Below are 18,900 nucleotides of genomic sequence, written 5' to 3'. Positions count from 1 at the left end.
AGCCTCTTATATGCATGCTGTTTCTGGAATCACTTTTAACTGAGGGGGTAATAATTTTCTCCATAGGTGAATGAAGGGTTGCAGCTTTGAGACTTTGTAGTGGTTAAATTTGAGTCAAGACTAAGACTTTGTTCTGTAGTCAAGTCAGAGTAAACAGCATAGCCTTGTAGCAAAGTTTGACTTAACACCAAGACTTTGTACTAGTCTAGTCTGAGTCAAGACAGAGACTGTTCAGTAGTTGAGTCTGAGTAAAGACCAAGACTTTGTACTAGTCTAGTCTGAGTCAAGACAGAGACTTTTTAGTAGTCAAGTCTTTAAGTCTGAGTCAAGACAGAGACTTTTTAGTAGTCAAGTCTTCAAGTTTGAGTCGACAGAGACTTTTTAGTAGTCAAGTCTGAGTTAAGGCAGAGACTTTGTAGTAATCAAGTTTGAGTCAAGACAGAGACTTTGTCATAGCCAAGTCCGAGTCAAGACAGAGACTGTTCAGTAGTCAAGTCTGAGTTGAGGCCGAGACTTTGTAGTAGTCAAGTACGAGTAAAGACAGAAACATTGTCGTAGCCAAGTCCGAGTCAAGACAGACTGTTCAGTAGTCAAGTCTCGAGTTAAGGCTGAGACTTTGTGCTAGTCTAGTCTAAGTCAAGACAGAGACTTTTTAGTAGTCAAGTCTGAGTTAAGGCCGAGACTTTGTAGTAGTCAAGTTCGAGTCAAGACAAAGACTTTGTCGTAGCCAAGTCTGAGTTAAGGCCGAGTTTTTGTAGTAGTCAAGTCTGAGTCAAGACAGAAACATTGTCGTAGCCAAGTCCGAGTCAAGACAGACTGTTCAGCAGTCAAGTCTCGCATTAAGGCTGAGACTTTGTACTAGTCTAGTCCAAGTCAAGACAGAGACTTTTTAGTAGTCAAGTCTGAGTTAAGGCAGAGACTTTGTTGTAGCCAAGTCTGAGTCAAGACAGAGACTTTGCAGTAGTCGAGTCAAGACCAGGACTAAAGTCCAAATCAGCACCAAAACATTGTAGTAGAGGCAAAACCAAGACTTTGTAGTAGGTTTTGAGAACTGATCTGAGAACTGCAGCACTAGTGTTGCTTAAACGTAAATCTCCTTGTTTGTTTAAAAACTAGTTTGAAGCTCAGCTGCTCATCATCAATTAAAGTGTTTACAAAAATAACACAGTTAATAATAGAACATGAACATATGTACAACTGATGACTTCTTGCACCCCAAAAGCAATTTTCAAATCCTGAAAATGTTACATACACTTTGAGTTTTGCGAACTTGTGAACTTGATACCAAACACTTTAGTCTATGGTGTTGGCATAGCAACAATCAAGGTGATAGATCAGCAGTATCTTTGCAATTAGAACCTATAAATAAAGGCCAAGAGGAAAGTTTGTGTTCAACATATGTGGAGCTCCAGAAGCAACTCAAACCTGTGTGTGTGTGTGTGTGTGTGTGTGTGTGTGTGTGTGTGTGTGTGTGTGTGTGTGTGTGTGAGTGTAGCAGAGAGCGAGTGTTTGAAAGGTCGTCCTCTCCAGGAGAAGACTTCCATATGCCGTCCCCCCACACGGCCCCCAGACCCACCCATGCGCTGCCCAGCCAATCAGAAAGTATCCAGTGAGGACTCATCAGCATCATAGTGAGTACACACTCACACACACAAAGACACATATACGCGGAGAAGCAGGATAATCCATGGAACTGGATCTGATAAAAGTTCAATTACGCACAGCAAATAAAAAATTTGAGAAAAAAAGCATGACAAACTGTGTGTGTGTGTGTGTGTGTGTGTGTGTTCTGGCTCCAGACTGACCAGAGCTTTCTTCTTCCAAGGGAAAAAAGGGCAGTGGTCGTTAAACGGTCGCTTAAATACAGCTTTGAACTTTGCCATATAACTGTTCTGCTTTTCCCATCCAAGTCACATTTCCCTAAAGCCACAACTGCAGCCAAACCCGAGTTTTTTCATCATGGCATCATTTGTTGGATGAAAACAGTGTGTTAACTTTCTTTAGAAAACTTTATTCTAGTCCTAATAGATGTGAGTGTGTATATATTGCTGCTATCAGAACAAAACCTCATATGTCATTTTCTTGTAATCATTCATTGTAATTTGGAAACACCAGCTGTCCTTACGTTGTGTCAGAATTTGATGATGAATAGACCAATAAAAATACAATACAATTGAAATAAAATGAGGTTTATGTATTTACTGAATTTAACAGATTGGAAAATAATAAAACCTAAAATGTGCTGTGTACAAAGATTATGGCACATTTTCTATGTTATGTTTTACTTTTTTTCCAGTATTTTAAATCCTGTAAAAAAATAGAAACTGCCTAAAATGTACAGAAAATGTCATATTTAGGTTTGTTTGAACAGGGGTGTCCACACTTCAGCACACGGCTGTAAATTGACTTCTGAATAAAAGTTAAATATGATAGAAGCATAAACATCTAATAAAAAAGAGGCCTCTCCTATTTTACATGCTGTCCTATGTTATGTGGCACGGCCTGTCTGTGAAAAAGACTTTATCACTGTTTCTAAAAAGGCCAAAATAATAAAAAAGGCAACACTGGCCTATAAAGAGACAGCAGTTGTCAATAAACATTGTCTATAAAGTAACTAGTGAACAGGAGGATTGACAGTTAAATGTATAAATGAAGTGACAGTGCTGCTGTTAGAAAGAAGCATAGCCTGTTCGGTAGCCTGATATCCTGCAGGCCGAAGCTACTCTTCAGCCCGCTTGTCCTTGACAGGATGCTGCGGTGCTGCCTGCCAGATGGCAGCCTGCAAACTAGACTGTGTTCTGGGTACTACTCTGTGATTTAGCGATCCTTCCCTGGGCATTGTGACCAGTAAACATCCCATAAGTCCAGAAGTTTGTTTCTTGTGATGAGCTCTGCTGTTCTCACCATTCCCTGGAGAGCTCTGCGGTCACAGCTGTCATAACAGGCGGTGGTACCAACGGTCAGGATGCTCTCTGTGGTGCATCTGTAGAAGTTGGCAAGGATTTTTGGGGCCAGGCCAAGCGTTTAGAGCCTCGGCAGGAAGCAGAGTAGCTGTCGGGCAAACCCTTACAACTGTGTTGATGTTGAGAGACCAGGTGAAGTCAGGTGAGGCACTGGAGGCTGCCGAATGTCTTCACCCAGCTTTCTCCTTAATTTAGTTGTGGATAATTCCACCCACTAGCGAGGGTGCCTCCATCACACAGTGTCACCAAGCTGGGAGGGGGAAGGATAACACATGAAGCTCCAACACATTTGTAAAGTAATATAATATATAAAGTGCCCTGCTAAGATAAGTGTTTTGTGGTGGGTTTCCACCCACTTTGCTGACTGTGTTGGGTTTCCATCATTCATTGCCCTGATGAAAGGTGAACATTCTCCCAAGCTGTAATTTTTAGCAAACCTATAGGTGTCTTGAGGTATTTCCCTATATTTCGCTCCATTCATCCTTAAGTTTTGGGAAAATATGATGATGCCACGTGATTCTGCCATCCCATTTTGTTTTGTTTCTAAATGTAGTTGCCAGTTTAGCCAACAGTAGAGCCTCACAAAACAGAGAAAACTGATGGAGGCTGTATGTGTCACACGATCTGAGCTGTGATCAAATCTCATGATCATGTTCTCTGTTTTCTCATTGCCTAAAGCAGTGTCTATTTACAGACCTGCATTTGTAACTATACTTGCTGTAATTATAAAAGTAAATATATAATTTTAGTTCATTTTAACTGTCTTCAGGTACTGTACAGTCAAGAGATACGGTACATTGCCAAGTCTAGATGTAAATATATTGGCTTTGAATAAAATATGTAATATATTCCATGGCCGAATATTGCAAGTTGCAAGTTGTGAGAGCATGGACCCCAGAGGGCAGAAAATCTATAAAATATGTATATATAATGTCCTGTTTTGAGAGGAACTGACTAGGCTACATTTGATCTGGTTCTACATTAAAAATAATACTTGCCACCACAAAATTTAGCACTTCAGTCAAAACAAAAAAAGAAATCCATAAGTCCTAGTGGTTCTGGAACGTGGACGTCAGCAATGACCCAGAGCTCCTGGTTAGGAAATGATTTAACATTGACGTTTAAGGCACTGATGTATGGAGAGATGATGGGTCTCCATAACTGTAGAGGGCGGTTGGAGCTCACAGTTTGAACATCCATTCCAGGAATTGGAGCTTGTGATCGGGGCCAGGGTGTTTGCTGTTGTCACTGCCTGTCCGCCTGCCTGCCAATCAGTGATTTTTAAAGCAGTCCTGAAGTCTGAAGATAGCATCGCTCACTCCACTGATAGACTAAGCTATAAACTGATTTTCCCAGTCTTTGTTTGTGTGCAGGTAGGAGGGGACTGGAGCTGTGATCAGCCAATGCCAAATTGAAGGCTGTTTTTCAAAAGTGCAGTAGAAACCCATGTGCTTGCTTTATTGTGACCTAACTTTTTTTTACGTTAAAAAAGAGACTATCAAGGTAGGACACTCAGCTAGTATTTAATAATAAATCTTATACATTTTTATACATAGATAGATACATAATATCTACAAATGAAAATGTAAACTTCATTTCCAGCTCAGACGTTTCAGAACAGTTCAGCTGAAATCAGAGCGACTGCAAGCTACAACTTACCCCATATGCAGGGTTACCTGTAACAGACTGAGGGAGGAGCTGGAACAGTCATTAAACAGTCTGACGAAAACATACAAATGCTACTAATTCAATACAGCTCTATGTTGTTTGAAGCAGACAAGCTTTCTAACTTTCATCCATACCATGCATCAATACACCACACCACAAAGTAGACCAGCACATTTTGGCTCCATCAAACTAGGTTTTATTTCCATCACATCTACAGAACAACCTGATCAACCTGTGTACAAACAATGAGCTGTTGTGAATGAATGGTGGGTATTAATTTTATTGATTTAATGAGTATTAGTTACAGTAACACTGTGTGAAACTACCCACACCATGTATGGAGGCTGTACTGTAGCTAGCCTGGCTAGCTCTCACTGTAGTTTATTGATCTGCTTAAATAGTGCCCTATTACCACCCCCAATAGGGAGATTCCAACATTATAATTCAAAATCATTTTTCTTTTTGGAAGAATCTTATTGGTTAAAATTGTGGCATCATATTAACAGACAACTTTTTTTTATCTTGATGCTGACCTTTTGCAATGCAATAAAAAAGCCTAATGTTTTCCACACATAACCACACATAACCCACAAGTTGCCATCATTACTGCCGTTTAATCTCCTTTCCTCTATTAATGTCTCAGTGATGTTGCTGCATTTACTTGTTTTGTAAAGAAGGTGATATAACAAAGCTCAACGTATATGTATATATTTTTATGTCAATATCAAAAACTCTCAATTCCAAACTGATCCAAACTATACAAAAAAACAGCCCATCCAACAAGAATGAAAGCCTCATAAATTTGTTTATACAGCAATAAAAACATGCCAGTTCACAAAAAGAGCTGATTGATTCTACACACTGATCTGTTCTACTGTGTGAACATGTGTGAACTGTAAGCAGATTTCCACCAGTAATACACAATCAAACAGTACAGTTCCATTACGCCAGCAAAATGACCACTAGGGAGCCTATGGAAAGAGGCAATGCGAAACTGAGATGGTCAGCTGGGATGCCACTGGTGACATGAACAGATCTGAAAGTGGAGGTACATTTCCTCTTTGGAGAGATGCCACCTGGACAGGGTTCAGTAAAGTTAATGGAAAGAGTCTTAGACTTTTAAAAGTCCATGGAGGCAGGACGTCTTCGTAAGTAATGTGTCTGAGTGCAATCACAGGCGAGTGAGAAGTGAAATATGTGTGTTCTCTGATTTTATTTTTTTTATTTATGCACTGTGAAGGTGATGCATCAAGCATATACCAAAGCTTGGCCTGATGAAAATTTTCCTCTTTCTTTTTCCACAGCGTCGCTTCCAAAACCAAGTTTTTTGAGAACGCTTCCAGACAGGCCGGAAGGTATGTGCCTCTGTTTGTGTTTGTGGGCCTTTTGAGCGACTTTAATCCTCTACCATTCAAACATTTAAACCAATGTTTGAAGTCTAATAAATCTAGGATGATTAACTAAGCTGTAGATCATGCTAAACTGACTAAAACTTCCAGAGTATCCAGCATCCAGAATGAAGCTCTAATATCATTAATATCCAGAATGAAGTTCTAATAACATTAATATCCAGAATAAAGCTTTAATATCATTAATATCCAGAATGAAGTTCTAATAACATTAATATCCAGAATGAAGTTCTAATAACATAAATATCCAGAATGAAGCTCTAATAACATTCATATCCAGAATGAAGCTCTAATAACATTCATATCCAGAATGAAGCTTTAATAACATTAATATCCAGAATGAAGCTTTAATATCATTAATATCCAGAATGAAGCTCTAATATCATTAATATCCACAATGAAGTTCTAATATCATTAATATCCACAATGAAGCTCTAATAACATTAATATCCAGAATTAAGTTCTAATAACATTAATATCCAGAATGAAGTTTTAATATCATTAATATCCAGAATATGAAGCTCTGATTAATAAATAAGCAACATTACTAAACTGAAACATTTACACATTTAAAATATTATTATTATTATTATTATTTATTTATTTATTTTTGAAAAGATATTTAAAAACCTTCATACTGAATTAAAATCTCAATGTCATGAGTCATTACACCGCTACAAAATCCAGATTATTGGTGTGTGTCTTATTTCCAGCTGCTGGTCTTCTAGATTCCCTCCTAAAGCTCTTAGTGCTAAGAGAGAGTTTTATGTGCTTTAGATGGATCACCTTCTTTTGAGGCTTTGGTTTACAGGGCCGCTGGGTGGATAGATTTGTGTATCAGACCAAATAAAACCTGGACACACACACACATACACACACACACTCAGTCATGCATTTTCTCGTACACGTATTGCTGTTTTGGAAACCATTCCAAACTTTGTTTTACAATTGTAACTTGAAATCCTGTTACCTTACATGAACCCCAGATGCTTCATTTCTACCGAGCTAGTCAGGATATCCATCAATCTTCGCTTTTTACTTCTCCCATTACAGCTACAATGCCAGAACAGTCGAAACAAATATTACAGATACACGCTAGAGGCTGAAAGTTTGGACATAGCACACTGTAGAGAGAATGGATTGAGGAATAAAACACTGAAAAAGATTAATGTTAGCAAATATAGATCTTCACTAATAAACATCACAGACAATATTTTAATAGTGTTTTGTTTTTTTGTTCATTTAATGGTTCAGTGTGACCATGCTGCTTTTAGAAGGCTCCTACAAATTCAAGTGCAAAACACAGGGGGAAGTTTGGGGTGGGGTCAAGGACCACTTAATTAACTCTTCAGGCCCTAGGAAAGAGTAGGGAGGTCCCGAAATTGACAAAAAACATACTATTACGTTTATCTATTTATCCATTATATAGGCACTTAAATACAAATTCTGGAAAATGTCAGTGTTGTTGTGTTTTTCCTGCTTTATCCTTAAAATAACACATTCTGAATTTCCATCCCATTTTAGCTGCTTAAGTCTATACCTCCTTTAGAGTAGTGATGAGTGTCTTGGTGGCCTTCCTCACTACTCTGCTTCTTGTGCAGTCATTCAGTTTGTAAGGACAGCCTGCTCTAGGTGATCTCCATTTGACTATTGTCGGACCACTAGCAGAAATTGCCTGGGCCTCTGTTAAATGAGCTCAGTCAATTTAAAGGGGGAAAATAATTATGCAGTTTTACAATCATAGATTTTTTTTTTATTGACATTACTTTGCATAATTTAGTTTTCTCCTTGACATTAACACTTCCTGTAAATTCTTGTAAAGCCAAATTATATAGACCATGATTCTGTTTCTAAAATCAATAAAAGAGGATAACCATCTAAGTTTGTTAATACCTTTTTAGGCACTGTATGTCTATAATAGTTTAATGCTAGCTGATTGCTATAGTCTGCAATGCTGACCAAGGACTTGTTTTTATTTATTATTAGCAACATTAGTGTTATTAATAAAACCTTCTTTTGGTTTTGAGTTTTAAGCTAACACCTCTATGTTAACATTTGCAACCGTCCACTTGTTTATGTAGCAGCAGAAGGGAAGATTACCCTGAGCCAAAAATGAAGGTGGCGTACTGCCCAGCATATCGCCCGACACAGCTGTGATAGTGTCACCAAAAACTACAGATACGAGGGTACTACCCAGTCATGCCCATTGGCACCAACCATGCCAGAACTGTTATCAGCCAAGAACTCAAGCTTTACCAAATTAACTTCCTCAGAGGTGTGGTCATCATCTTAGGTCATTGCTGTGTAACAAAAGAAGTAGCCCATGTGTTTCACATCAATTTAGAATGTGATACAGTATCCATACTTTCACTATAGTACAGTTTCTGCTCTTTTAATTGAGTTAGATTGTGATACAGTATCATACTTTCACTATAGTACAGTTTCTGCTCTTTTAATTGAGTTAGACTGTGATACAGGACTCATACTTTCACTATAGTACAGTTTCTGCTCTTTTAATTGAGTTAGACTGTGATACAGTACTCCTACTTTCACTATAGTACAGTTTCTGCTCTTTTAATTGAGTTAGATTGTGATACAGTATCATACTTTCACTATAGTACAGTTTCTGCTCTTTTAATTGAGTTAGATTGTGGTACAGTACTCATACTTTCACTATAGTACAGTTTCTGCTCTTTTAATTGAGTTAGATTGTGATACAGTACTCATACTTTACATACTGTATTTACTATACTTTAGTCTATGTTTTGGATAACAGTGAGTCACTAAGTCTGTGATACAGTATCATACTTTCACTATAGTACAGTATCCGCTCTTTTAATTGGGTTAGATTAGATACAGTATCCATACCTTTACTATAGTACAGTTTTTGCTCTTTTAATTGAGTTAGACTGTGATACAGTATCCATACTTTCACTATAGTACAGTTTCTGCTCTTTTAATTGAGTTAGATTGTGATACAGTATCATACTTTCACTATAGTACAGTTTCTGCTCTTTTAATTGAGTTAGACTGTGATACAGTGCTCCTACTTTCACTATAGTACTATTTATGCTCTTTTAATTGAGTTAGACTGTGATACAGTACTCCTACTTTCACTATAGTACTATTTATGCTCTTTTAATTGAGTTAGACTGTGATACAGTATCATACTTTCACTATAGTACAGTTTCTGCTCTTTTAATTGAGTTAGACTGTGATACAGTGCTCCTACTTTCACTATAGTACAGTTTCTGCTCTTTTAATTGAGTTAGACTGTGATACAGTACTCCTACTTTCACTACAGTACTATTTATGCTCTTTTAATTGAGTTAGACTGTGATACAGTACTCATACTTTCACTATAGTACAGTTTCTGCTCTTTTAATTTAGTTAGATTGTGATACAGTACTCATACTTTACATACTGTATTTACTATACTTTAGTCTATGTTTTGGATAACAATGAGTCACTAAGTCTCAAAAAACACATCAGCAAGTCTTATTAATATCTGAGTTGAGGTGGGAATTGTTTACTTAAAAAACTATTCATTCTGTATAGTTTTGGCAACATCAAAACAAATCTCACATTTAGCTTTATGGGCAGCTAAATTTGTCATTGTTCAGTGACCAAAATGATTTTTTGAGAGAAATAGTAAGTAATAGATTGCACGTTGATGTACAAGACAGCAGAGATCTTGAGCAGCTTCCAGCGGTAGAATTACAGCATAATGCAATCATACAGCACTGTAAATCTCATCGTGTAAAATTATATTTGGTAATCCGACCGGACAGGAGTGTAAATCTTGTTGTGAAGAAGAAGCTTTGGCTGTGTTGCTCAAAGCATTTCCAAGGAGACATACTGAAAACAACCGTCTCTTATATTTTGTATATAATCAGACATGTTATTTATATCTTACCTGTTGCCTGAACATGTTATTTATTTTTTTTATTTAAGCATATATTTCACTTCATGCATTTGTATAATATAATACATTTTCAGACTTTTTTGTGACCAGATCTCTACTCTATAATTAGCACTGTTATTTATCAAGTGGAGTTATTTAGCCTTTCAGAGCCAGATATTGTCACTACATAGAATTATAAAAGTTTTCTTGAAGGCATTTAGTAGCTTTTACGCAAGATACACTGTATGTCCAAATGTTTGTGGACACCCCTTCTTATGAATGCATTAAGCTAATTTAAGCTCTGTTAAATCTACATTAAGAGAAGTATTGTCAATAGAATAAGACTCTCTGGAGCAGATAAACATGAACCTATTGGCACCATGTCAAATGCCAGGCATGGGCTAGAGGGTTATAAAATCTCCCCCCAGCATTGAGCTGTGGAGCAGTGGAACTATGTTCTCTGGAATGATGGTGCTCCATCCAATACAGTTTAGAGTGGGGATAAGGGAGGTATGATACACACCTGAAAGCACACACATATTCACTATATAGACAAAAGTATCAAGTATCAAGTTTGTATAAATTACTAACAAAGTGTCTGCTGTTGCTCTTGTAATGCTATGAACAGTGTATACAGTAGGGAAAGGTAAAAACGATTGAATTGGCTATATGTCTTTGGGAAAATATGCCCTGAAATTGTTCAAATGACATGAGGTGTCATTATCACCTGAAACACATTTTAAAATAAATTTTAATTTAATGAACAAATAAACCACACAATTAACCCAATTAAATGTAAAGCTGGTTAGACAGGACCCACAACATTTATTGTTGTTCGACTTTTGTTTTGAAATGTGTTGAACAGACAGAATATCTTTAGGATGTTAAGAGTCTTGCCCAAAGTTTTTTATGGGTGTAGCATGGTGTATTCACTCAAACAGGGTCTTGCCCAAAGATTTTTATTGGTGTAGCATGGTGTATCCACTCAAACAGGGTATCACACCCTTGTCTGCCAGGGGATGGTCAGGATGTGGCCTTAAGTTGGCCATCAGTGTCATCATAGCACGCTTCTGCCCCTGCATGCATATCTGTCTTTGGGTTGCCAGCTATTCAACACCAGAATCAATATTTACTCATAACTTGATTCATTTTAATTTTCTCTTGTCAGCCTTTTGTTTAAAACAGCGTTTTTCAGAGGCATTGGAAACTGCCCTCAAGGAGACACAGTAAGGAAACAACATAAACACAGCTTAAATAGACCAATCAGTGTTATGGAGACAGACCGGGTCTACAGAACAATTCAAGTTAATTTGTTCTGTAGTGATAATGAGCTAAATAATAATACATAAGGTTTTGTGTGACATTAACAATGTAATTATGTCAGATGTGAGCAACTCACACTGAAACTAGTCATCAGCCATGGAAAGCAGCAGTTAACAAGCACGCAATGTCAGCATTTTCTGACAGTTCTACCAGAAGACTCTGGAGACATGAGGGCAGTAAATCGTAAATTTAATCTTGACAATTAATGAAATGGGAACAATGTTAGAACTGTTGTTTGACTTTGGCGTAGGCCCCGTCATCAGGCCAGATCTTGCAACATTGGGACTCTCTTTTTTTGTAAATTGGTTTTATTTATAATTTTTATATCTGTTTTGTTATAAACAAGTATGTACTTACCTGGCAGGGACAGTGGTGGCTCAGTGGCTAGAGCTCCAGGCTATTGATGACAGGGATATGGGGTCGATACCCAGGCTCAGCAAGCTGCCACTGTTGGGCCCTTGAGCAAGTCCCTTCACCCTCTCTGCCTCCCGGGTGCTGGAGTTGGCAGCCCACCACTCTGGGTGTGTGTGTGCTCACTGCCCCTAGTTCACTAGTGTGTGTGTGTGTGTGTGTGTGTGTGTGTGTGTGTGTGTGTGTGTGTTTTCATGGCCACAGATGGGTCAAATGCGGAGGACACATTTAGCTGTAAATAGTACAGTGACAAATACCTGCACCTTTACTTTGTGCACCCTTATGTGATCGCACTCATTAGGCCATGTCAGTCATCCAATCAGAATCCAGATACAAACGTCAACAAGGAAGTGAGAAACTTGTGGAGGAAGCAGAAAGCAGGCTTGGTTGAAACGTTTGAAATTTTATACACCGTCTGGAGCTACTTTGCTTGCTTTTTCATCTCCATTGTGCATGCCCACCCTTTTATGAGGTATGTTTTGCTTCCAACACTGCCACAAGTTGTCAGATGGATATTGGAGCAGTTTAAGTGAAGTTGGAGTCAGGTGTTTCCAAGACTTTCCATTTTTCCAAGCCGGCGAACTGGTGAGCCAAGGTGGTAAATAAGATGAGACCGCTGCATCTCATCAGGACTGTCTTTCCTCTCTCCATACATGCAGACCTGTTTTTAGAAAGCCTCTTGCTGCACATTTGGACTCTCTCACGCAACATAAAGCAGACTTCAGTGACTATGAGAAGAGGCCGCAGAGTCTCTGTTATAATGGCTTTCTGTGTCAAATGTAAAGCAGATTGTATTATAGAAGGTGTAACGAGCTTCAGTGTCTTCAGTGTTTCTAAGTTCAGCCATGTAACTCTTGCTGCGTTCTCATCACTGGCTTCCTGTAGCTGTCCGCAGTAGATTCAGAACTCTGGGGCTGGCCTACAAAGTCAAGAATGGACCAGCCCCTCCATGCTTGATGGCAATGGTCAAAAGACGATCTGTACCAAGAGTCCTTCAATCTTCAAGTACGACTCTGCTCGACCCACCATCCCTTAAGATCCACGGAAGACAAGTGTCCAGGCGTTTTTCTGTCCTGGCAGCGAAGTGGTAGAATGAGCTTTCTCGGGGTGTCCAAACAGCAGGGTCGCTCGCTGTCTTCAAATGCAGACTAAAGACCCACCTCTTCCAAGAGTGCGTGAGCGAAATGTAGCATTGAGTATTGTGGCCTCCATACTCCATACTTTTGTATTTAGTAATATCTAAGCTTAGAGGTATCTATTGGATCGTAAGAGTGTTTGAAAATGCCTTATATGTAAATATAAGGTGTTGATTGGGTCAAAAAGATTTTTGCTTTGTATGTATGACTGAAATATCGCCACCCAGATCTTTAGAAGGTGTTTTGTAATAAGTATTATGTTTGATATTGTCTAAAGTTAATGTACTGAATAGTAGTTTATTCCGTTCTGAGATTCATGGTACTCATTACATTTTGGGGAAGGATTTTGAGGCTGTAATATTCTCTTTTAAGTGGGCTTCAGAAGAAGTTAACCCAGTAACTTGTTTTTCTTCTTCTCTTTGTATTGAGCAGTTTTAAAGGAAAGAACCTAGCTTTACTTAGAGTGAGATAATTACACCAGTCACACATATTACATTAGTAACTTGCACACATTCTACAACTTCTACCCTTCTACCCAAGACTCGGCCCTGTGGTGAGATCATTGACATTCCCAGCCTGTTGGAACAGATGTACTTGGATGATCCTGAATTATTAATAGCACAACTTCATTGAGCAATGTAAAACATCTTGACTCTTTGGCCACTAAACAATCAGGAGCTATTAAGTGTGCTTAATGCTGTACTGTAAGGTTTAGCCCAAAGGTGGTGGCAAGCCACAAAAGACTAAATAAAACTACTGGCTTATGTACTGGACCATCATTTTTGGAGACTGAAGACTAATCCACTGAAATCAAGGAACAACTTACCGTGTAACACGCTTCAATCCATCGGATCAGAAACTTTGCGTACAGTTCCCATGCTTGAAGTGGTGGCCTGAGATGTCTGAAGAGGAGATGGAGCAGAGGATCCTCAAGGCATGTAATCCCTGGCTAAGTAGTGGATTAAGGCATATAGTAACCGCTGTTGACCAGGATGTCAAGACTGGATCGATGATTAAGAGGCATTGGGATTTCTTAAAAAGGATACAGGACAAAACATTGGCTTGAGAGAATGTGAATCTAAGAAGCCACAAAGAAAGGAAAGGAAAATAAATGCAATGATGGGGATCTTGCCACCATGCAAGGAATACTCTCTCCTCACTGTGCCCAAGCTAATTTATGGAGGTAGTGGCAATGCAGTGTTGGACACTGGTAGTACATACAATCTCATTTGGGACAGCTAGTGGAAGAAGATTGCCAGGGAGCCTTATTTTTTTCATCACTGCTGATGGAAAAAAATCTTTATTCTGAAAGATGGACAGGAGACCAAATCAGTTGTTAAACATCCTCTAATTCTCAAGCTCCATGAGGTTTACAAATTTGATGTGTATTTCCTGAAAGATGACAGTCTGTACATGTTAGTGATACTTAGTCTAGACTTTCTAAGCACCATGCCAAATGAAAAGATCCTTCAGCCTGGCAAAATGAAGTTGTATGCTCAGCTGGACCGTCACTTTCTACATCGCCACAATGAAGAGTGATGTATGATGAGTAGACAACATGATCCACAACTCTCGACCAAATAGCATTGCTGCAGATGTGGTCAGCAATCTGGACTGAAAGGCTGGAATCCAAGATGGTACAGCACCACATCATTACCACAGTTTAAGTCCCTGTGAGGAGAAAAACATGTCAGACTTCCATCCAAAAGCAGGACATGGTCGAATTACATGTCAAAAGGATGGTAACTACCATGGTCTAAGGACCAAGACCAACTCCTAGCGCACAAGATGCTGTAGTCAGTGAAGATTGGTGCCTACTTTACCACACTGGATTTAAAAATTGGCTACTGGAAGGTAGCTGTGGATGAAGAGAGCCAGTTGAAAACAGCCATCATTACACCACAGGGATTATATCATTTCAAGGCAATGCCATTTGGCTCAAAGGATGCTCCGACCTCCTTCCCTTCTTCTGCAAATGACATCGTGCCCAGCCAACTCTCAACATTAAAAGTGTCACCTTATTCAAACACAGATCACTTTCCTAGAACATGTAGTGTCTGGTCAGGTGGTGGAGGTAGACCCTGAAAAGTTAGAAGCCATTCCAATGTACCAGAGTCAACCGATCTCAAAAGGGTTTTTTTAGGCATGGTGAACTGGTACCATAAATTTGTCCCTATGCTGGCTGACATATTTGCTCTACGGAACCTTCTGAAAGAGAATGGATTCACTTAGAAATAGTCTGAAGGCTGTCAGGCATTAAGGAATGCTCCTCAATTTACCCCAGTACTAGAACACCAGACACTTCACAATGCCAGACTGATGGTAGTAATTTTGGATTGGGTGCTGTCCTTACCCAGCAGATTAAAGGTAAGGCGTTCATAGTTTATGGTCTCTCCAATGAGCAGATGTGAGATGTGAGTCTACCACTGAGAAATAATTATAAAGAACCATGAGAATTAAATTCCACAAAGACAGAATTGAGAATGAGTTCAAGAACTCTAAGACTCCAGTCTTTTAACTTCAGAGTGCATAACAGTTAGGGTTGGTGCAGAGTTATACCTGATGCACTATCAAGAACTCCGTTTAATATTGGAGGAAACATCTGCATTACAATAGCATTACAATGCAATTGGTGCAGCTTGTCACTGAAGCCACATTTAGAAAAGCAGTCAGACCTGCCAACAAGTAAAAGAAACTTGCCAGAATACCAAGATGGCACTATTAAAAGCCTCAAGGGCTCCTTGTACTGTAGTGTGCCTTCCAGACCTGGGTGCCACAATTACCAGAAGGTGGTCCCTCAGAAAATTATTGGGCAGTTCTAACAAGGCTTCCATCATAGAGGTCACCTATGTAGGAGGAAAACCCTCAGGAAGATTCTAGAAATTAAAGGAAGTATCAGTCCTATCAACAGGAATGAGGCCCGAATGTTAAAACGGCCAGATTGCTGAAGTCAAGCAGCCTGGAAATTGATAGGTGGATTTTTAGGGGTCCATTATGCATAGTTCCACACAGAGGTCACCCCACTAGTAATAATAATAATAACTTTATGTTTTTACTGTCTGTGGTTGTCAATGCTAACATCCCCATAATGGAGTATTTGTTGCTGACCCGGTTTACCTACAGCCCAAGTGACGCCCCACTGCTAATGTCTAGTGTGACCATGGCTTTACAGTGGAGGCTCTTGAGGGATACTGGAGCTCCATTTTGCTGCTGCTTTTGTTGCTTGTTACTGCTGGTGGATGTATCCACGTCTCACTATGCTGGCTGATATATTTGCTCTATTGAGCCGTCTGAAAAAGAAGAATGTATGCTAGGTATAGTCTGAAGGTGGTCAAAACTCATCTACAAACAAAACACATGGCATCAGCTGTGTGTTTTGCTTGCAAATGATATTTCAAATGAGCCAACAAACACCAGTAGTAAACATATTCCCTGCATGGCAGCAGCTGGACATAACATTGATTTTATCAAATAAGATGTTTCACAAACAGGATTTGAACCAGCTGCAGTAACGGGTGGAGGATTGCACATGCAGGTTTGCCCGTTGCTCCTGCATGATCCGCTAAATAATTGGCCGGTGAGATCAAATTTGCAGTGCCGCGGTCATAGCGGGCAAACAGCCAACAGGTTGCAGGTTAAAGGGGCGGATGCCACCTGTTGATGGAAGCTGAAAGAGGCGTGAATGGATGGTTAGATTTTTGGCTGTTAGCAGAAACTGCAGAGAAAAACCTTTTGATAATGAGATATGAACGTGGTTGAAGCGGGCGGATGCAGATAGTACTGTCTAAGGCGTCGAGATCAATTTCTTTTCACCCCTAGGACGTTCATCACACCTGTTGCACTTGTGGTCACAAGGGGAGGAGAGGACAACAAATAGGGGACTTTGCAGTCATGGATTTTATATAAGATTATATAAAGATAAGATTTACCTGTAAGACTCAAATAAACATAAAGTCAGTGGTCAGTGAGTGTGTTTACTGTAAAACTCTATATAACATTAGAATAAACTCTAATAAACATAAAGTCAGTGGTCAGTGAGTGTGTTTAGTGTAAAACTCTATATAACACTAGAATAAACTCTAATAAACATAAAGTCAGTGGTCAGTGAGTGTGTTTAGTGTAAAACTCTATATAACACTAGAATAAACCCTAATAAACATAATGTCAGTGGTCAGTGAGTGTGTTTAGTGTAAAACTATATAACATTAGAATAAACCCTAATAAACATAGTCAGTGGTCAGTGAGTGTGTTTAGTGTAAAACTAAATAACATTAGAATGAACCCTAATAAACATAAAGTCAGTGGTCAGTTAGTGTGTTTACTGCTTGACATTTCACACTGCAGTGATCCATTGCATAAGTCCTGTAATGCAAAATAGTATGTACGTACAGCAACCACTGTGCTTGTACCAATAGAAAAAGGCCAATATGTTCTGTGACCTGTCCTGTCAATGAGGAACATCATAGGTCAACAAGCCACCATGTACATGCCAGGCCAGCGTGGGGGCAAGGGAACAGTGTGTGCTGCTGTCTCAGAGTATGATGTCATCCACCATGTACCAACCATTGGTCGCTACAACACAGAACATTTTCCTGACTTTTTGGAGGGTCTTCTTGACTTCTTTGGGGGCCTTTACACTGCTGTCATACCTAAGAGAGAAAGAGGCGTGGGCCTGACTTGCCAAACTACGTGGTCATTTGGGAAAATGTATGGTTTCATCACTTATCTTGTCCACTGTATTCTTTATTCCTTAGCCCTATTAAAGAATTTGTCTTGGCATGGAGGTGGAAAGTGTATGATCTTCAGCTCCCTAATCAGTTGTCATTATTCATACTCTAGATACTATATAGAAAATGTTTTCACATCTGTGTGTTTATAGGGGTGTCTTTTGTTGTGGTCAGCAGCACTACATAGTCACTCCAACTCTGATACAGATATATAGCATTAGTTTCATCAGTATTTGCACAATAATCAAAAAATCCTCTGTATTTGGTGACTGTGTTGTGGTGACTGACTGTGTTGCTAATGTTTGGAGTGTTTAAGGTTGCTCTGCAGAGATAATGCTGTGAAATGCTTCTACAGTTGCAGGAATTGCACTAAGAGTGCTGAGAATGTGTTTTTTGTCAAAGCAAAGCTTTATATAGAAATGCTATATATAGCTTTAGTGTGATTTTCTTGAAATGCATTTTTCCATGATGCTGAGAAATGAACTTGTATTTGTATTTACTGGCTGTATTTAAGCATAAAACAGTGGAAATAGGATGTAACACTGTAACAAACGTTTAACAGTTTATTTATGAAAAATCTCATTTACCTCAGTTTTCACTGATTTACTGTACATGTTTCCACCTTTTCAACCTACAGCAGTTTGGTATATTCATTCAGCTGTCATTTCCACAGGAATTCTAAATCTAAAATCTAGTGAAGTGAAGTAACAAGTGTGTGTACTGTGTGTAATCTTCTGTTTTCTTTGTTTTCTCATTCAGCCCTTCAGTCTCTCCAACTGCAAATGAACTTGAGCGAAGATGAGGTACAATCCATTCATTAATTTCCATCCATTCAGCCTAGAGAAATTTAGCTCCACTCATTCAGCCTACAGCGGTTTAGCCCCACCTGTTCAGCCTACAGCAGCTTAGCTCCACCTGTTCAGCCTACAGCGGCTTAGCTCCACCTGTTTAGCCTACAGCAGTTTAGCCCCACCTGTTCAGCCTACAGCGGTTTAGCCCCACCTGTTCAGCCTACAGCAGTTTAGCTGCAGCCGTTCAGCCCATAGCAGTTTAGCCCCACCCATTCAGCCTACAACAGTTTAGCCTCTACTATTCAGCCTAGAGAAATTTAACACCACTCATTCAGCCTTCAGCAATTTAGCTCCGTCTGTTCAGCCTACAGCAGTTTAGCCCCACCCATTCAGCCTACAGCAGTTTAGCTCCAGCCGTTCTGCCTACAGCAGTTTACCACCACCTGTTCAGTCTACAGCGGTTTAGCCCCACCTGTTCAGCCTACAGCGGCTTAGCTCCAGCCGTTCAGCCTACAGGGGTTTAGCTCCACCCATTCAGCCTATAGCAGTTTAGCCTCTACCATTCAGC

The 18,900-nt window shown here is 39.3% G+C and overlaps 1 protein-coding gene across 1 annotated transcript in view; it reads left to right on the top strand.

Annotated features, from left to right (window-relative positions):
- Positions 1 to 18,900, top strand: part of ophn1 (oligophrenin 1) — an 83,174-nt gene that overhangs the window by 59,829 nt on the left and 4,445 nt on the right. The window contains exons 21-23 of the mRNA XM_072676628.1: positions 1,496 to 1,631; positions 5,936 to 5,986; positions 18,301 to 18,344. Of these exons, the coding sequence (XP_072532729.1) occupies positions 1,496 to 1,631; positions 5,936 to 5,986; positions 18,301 to 18,343 (230 nt within the window). The 3' untranslated portion in view covers position 18,344. The remainder of the gene's footprint in view (positions 1 to 1,495; positions 1,632 to 5,935; positions 5,987 to 18,300; positions 18,345 to 18,900) is intronic.

This window comes from Salminus brasiliensis, chromosome 1, assembly GCF_030463535.1.
Source record: "Salminus brasiliensis chromosome 1, fSalBra1.hap2, whole genome shotgun sequence".
In the NCBI taxonomy this organism is placed as follows: Eukaryota; Metazoa; Chordata; class Actinopteri; order Characiformes; family Bryconidae; genus Salminus; species Salminus brasiliensis.
The sequence above is the reverse complement of the archived record's forward strand: the minus strand, read 5'-3'. Positions and strand labels throughout refer to the sequence as shown.